General features: G+C 42.4%; 1 protein-coding gene and 1 pseudogene across 2 annotated transcripts in view; both read left to right on the top strand.

Annotated features, from left to right (window-relative positions):
* The window catches only part of TEOVI_000249100 (Trypanosome variant surface glycoprotein (A-type), putative), a gene marked incomplete at both ends in the record, with an annotated part of 1,359 nt that extends 1,205 nt beyond the window's left edge, over window positions 1-154 (top strand). The window contains one exon of the mRNA XM_067225560.1: window positions 3-154. Coding sequence (XP_067081661.1) covers window positions 3-154 — 152 coding nt within the window. The remainder of the gene's footprint in view (window positions 1-2) is intronic.
* A 2,098-nt stretch (window positions 155-2,252) lies between these two features.
* On the top strand, window positions 2,253-3,770 carry TEOVI_000249000:pseudogene (annotated as a pseudogene). The gene has a single exon. A coding segment is annotated over exon 1 (1,518 nt).
* Window positions 3,771-3,890: the final 120 nt, after the last annotated feature.

The raw sequence follows: 3,890 nt of genomic DNA, 5'->3' as shown, positions 1-3,890 counted from the left end.
TAAAGATGGAGAAGGACAGACAAACACAGCAGGTGGAACAGAGGGAGCTGCAGCAACAGAATACCATAATTGTGGCCAATATACGGATACAGAGAAATGCACCAAAGCCATAGGCAAACCGAAAGAGGGCAAAAATCTGTTTGTGTTTGGATAAAAGGAAAGTGCCAGGATTCCAGCTTTCTCCTCAATAAAAAATTTTCTCTGAGTATGGCTGCTGCTTTCGTGGCCTTTTTATATAAAGAATTTTTTATTAGTTCTGTGAAATTTATGAAAATGTTTTTAGATATTTTTTTAAAATTTACTAAAACTTGATATTTTAACACTTTTGTAAAACCTTTGAAAATTTTTAAAAATTTGAAAAAACTAAGAAACTTAGTAAAGTATGTACGATTGTATCATATAAAAGAAATGTAGTAAGGTAATAGGATATAAAAAGTGACTATCATCATCATTTTGTAAATTTATGGATATTTGTTAGGTTAATAATAATAATGATAATGATAATAATGATACGACAGTGTTGTGAGTGTTTGTATACTAAAATAATAGGAGCAGCAACAATAATTGTGAGCATCAATGTATAACCGCTTAAAATAATGACTATCATGCAATAAGAGTAGCTGAGTATGTAAGGGAGTGGAAACGCACGAAGAATATTTTTAAAGGAAACACAGACAGACAAAGAGGAGAAGAGGGAAAGTGAATGGGTGATAGAATATGCACAGTTCCAGAGAAAAAATAATAACAGACAATTTTATACACAAGGAGATCAAAGATTGGACAATGAGGAAAACACAATTTCATTGTACACGGCATACGTAGTTCGACGTCATCCGCAGAAGCACGCCGCGTAAGACGAGGACAATCAACATAAAAATGGGATAAATTTGGAAATATACGACAGCACAGCACAGAAGTAAATGATACATCACGATGAGAGGAGGATATGGTGAAGATGCTGCTTATCACAGTACGTCAGATAGGTGAATCAACGAAGATGGTACCGAATGTGGTTTATAATCTAATGGAGCATTCTAATGCTAAGTTGTATGTGACTAGGAGAGAGATTCATGGGATTACTGTCAAGCATTTTGTTTAGTAGTGGAATATGGAGCTAAAGTGAATCTTATAGATGAGTGGTGCGGCGTGTTGAAATAATGTGACAGCATATAGATTGGTTTTTCAAGTATAATTAAAACCGCTTCGACATATAAATAAAGCGCACATTTCAATGTTTTTCGGTGATAATGGCAAAATGTGTTTGGTATAGACAAAGTAGGTGAAGCATAGGGGAGAAAGACATGGAATGTCGATAGTGGCCAAAAGCAGAGGCACTAAACAATTTAACGTGTTTATGATGCTGACTAAACCACACTCGGTTCGGAGAAACCATCAACTAAAGTGGAATGGAAATCCATGTGGAAATTCTGAGAAAAAGTTAACAAGTTTCCAAACAAAGTGATTTCATTCCTCTGGTCGAAAGTTGATCAGGCCGACTGAGGTCCCAAGCTCAAAAAATGGTTTCAGACATTTGAAATAAAACATTAAAATTGCCAAAAAGCAGCAGAAAGTTTAGCTGTGGCAGCAAAGAAAGTCAAGTAGCTACAGTTGCACAAAATCCCAAACCGTTGCTTAGACCAGAAATTCAACCAGCAGATAACACCAGCATCTTCGAAGGCGACATATGACGCACGACGGCATCGCTGAACCAAGCAGCGCGCCGTGGCGCTGACTTGTTCTGTGTAGGATCCACTGAAGGAGGCGAGGCATCCACAGCAACAGCACAGGCCATAGGCTGGATGCTGGTCGGCACGGACTAATCCCAGACCACCAAAAAAGAGGTGAAAACCTTGATCGATTCGAACAGCTTTAAAAAAATACAGAAAACACAAGGTAGAGCCGATCTAACATGGACGTGCAAAAGACTCTAACTGCTTTATACACACAAAGACAACCTCAAGTCGTTTGGCACGTTTAATAACGCACAATTGGTAATCGATCAGCTTAAAGTGGCGGGCTACGTCGAACACTAGCTCTTGAAAACGGCGCAACGTTCTGAGGTTTACAACTGCCATGTCAAGCTTTAAGATTATATTCAGCGTTGCTTCTGATTTTCCAACTTACTGCGTTTTTTCTCATTCCTTAAATGCAACGCGCAAACGACAACTTCCAGGACCCGCAGACCGTTTGAAGCAAGAAGCACTCTGCAGAGAAGCTCCAGAAGCATAATGCCACTCTATGCTCTTACAGCAATATTTCTAGCGCAACTCGCAACGCTGAAAACGCACGGCGCATTCCAAGCCGAGTGCGCCGCGGATTTTCAACTGTTGTGCATGTTTGCGGCGCTGGAGGACACCACACCAAAAGCTGCTGAGATAGAGGAAGTACCCGATGCTGAAATTCAGGACATAAGAACAATGAATATGTCGGCAGCGGCCGCTGACTGGCAGAAGCTGTTTGCCGCAAACGGAAAAGATCTCAAGTGGGCGGACGTCAGTAAAGGCGCGACCGCAGAACCACACCAAACCCACTGGGCGTCAACATTTGACGGCTGGGTTGCAGATAGAAAGAGGTTGGATGAAACAAAAGGCGGACAAAAGTGGCTCGACCTCAACCCACCACCAAAAACTCAAAAGGGTCGTGAGGCAGCGACGGAAAAATTAAATAAAACATTGGACTCAATACTAAAGCTAAAAGCATCTTACGACCGAGCGAGGACAGAGGTAATGACAACATTTCCGGCCCAAGCAAAGAGCAAAGTGCTACAGGCTCTTTACGGAGAAGGCGCAACAGAAGCTAAGCTAACAACCGACAAAACAATCGCCCACGCAAGTACGTACGCCAGCGCATGCGGAGCCAACGGGGGGCTCTCAGTTTACGGAGATATCATGTGCATATGCGGTGACACGAGCAGTGCAAATTCAGCGGTCTGCACAAACACCAACATCAACCTGAAATGGAACAGCGCCGTCGACGACAGCAGCATTGCAGCAGCGAAAGCCAAATGCACAACGAAAGCAAAAACGGAATACACAGCCGCAACACTGACAGCTCTGATCGCCACGCTCTCAAGCAGACTGCGCCACGAAGCAAAAAGTAACGAGCTGCAAACTTACTTAGGCAAGACCAACGCCCAAACATGCGCAGGCACCGGCAACGCCGCGTGCGTCATCTACAGCAAGTATTTCGACGACGGCGCGCCGGAAGCAGGCACGCAAGCCATACCATGGGTCTCCAGAATAGCAGCAGCAGCGGCGCTACTGGAGCAGGCGGAGACAAAAGCAGCAGAAGCAAAATCCATGCGGCGCGAGATAGAAACTCTAATTCAAAGTGCCAAAGCAGCATACAAGTCCAAGCGTTATTATTTCGAAGCAGCGCCGACCAACGGACATCAAGCCGAAACAAAAAACTCACGGACACTCGCAAACAAATGTGAAAAACACCATGCAAGCCCAGATAACTGCACCAAGGCTGAATGCGACTATGATACTGAAAATAAAAAATGCAAATCCAAAACAGGAACAGAAAACCCAGCAGCAGGAGCACAAGATCAAGCGGGAGGAGCAGATACAGGAGCTTCAACGGGGTGTGCAAGGCAAGGAAATGACAAGACGGCCTGTGAAAATGACAAAGTAGGCGATAAGCAAAATTGTGCGTGGAGGAAGGGAAAAGATAATGAGGACGAGACTGAAAAAGAAAAATGCTGAAATGGTAGTTTGCCTGTATACAAGAAAATTGCTCTCATTGCTGCTACATTTATTAGTTTGGTAGCAGTTTATTGTGTTAAAAACTTTTTGCTCAATTTTATCAAAACTTATAAAAATATGCTCTTTTTATAAAAAATTTTCTATTCTAATAAATTTTTAGACATTTTAACAGTTTATGATAAA

The sequence above is a fragment of the Trypanosoma equiperdum genome, assembly GCF_001457755.1.
Source record: "Trypanosoma equiperdum strain OVI genome assembly, contig: ctg_55, whole genome shotgun sequence".
NCBI classification, from domain to species: Eukaryota; Euglenozoa; class Kinetoplastea; order Trypanosomatida; family Trypanosomatidae; genus Trypanosoma; species Trypanosoma equiperdum.
Note: the sequence above shows the minus strand (reverse complement) of the source record. Positions and strands in the feature narration are given on the sequence as shown.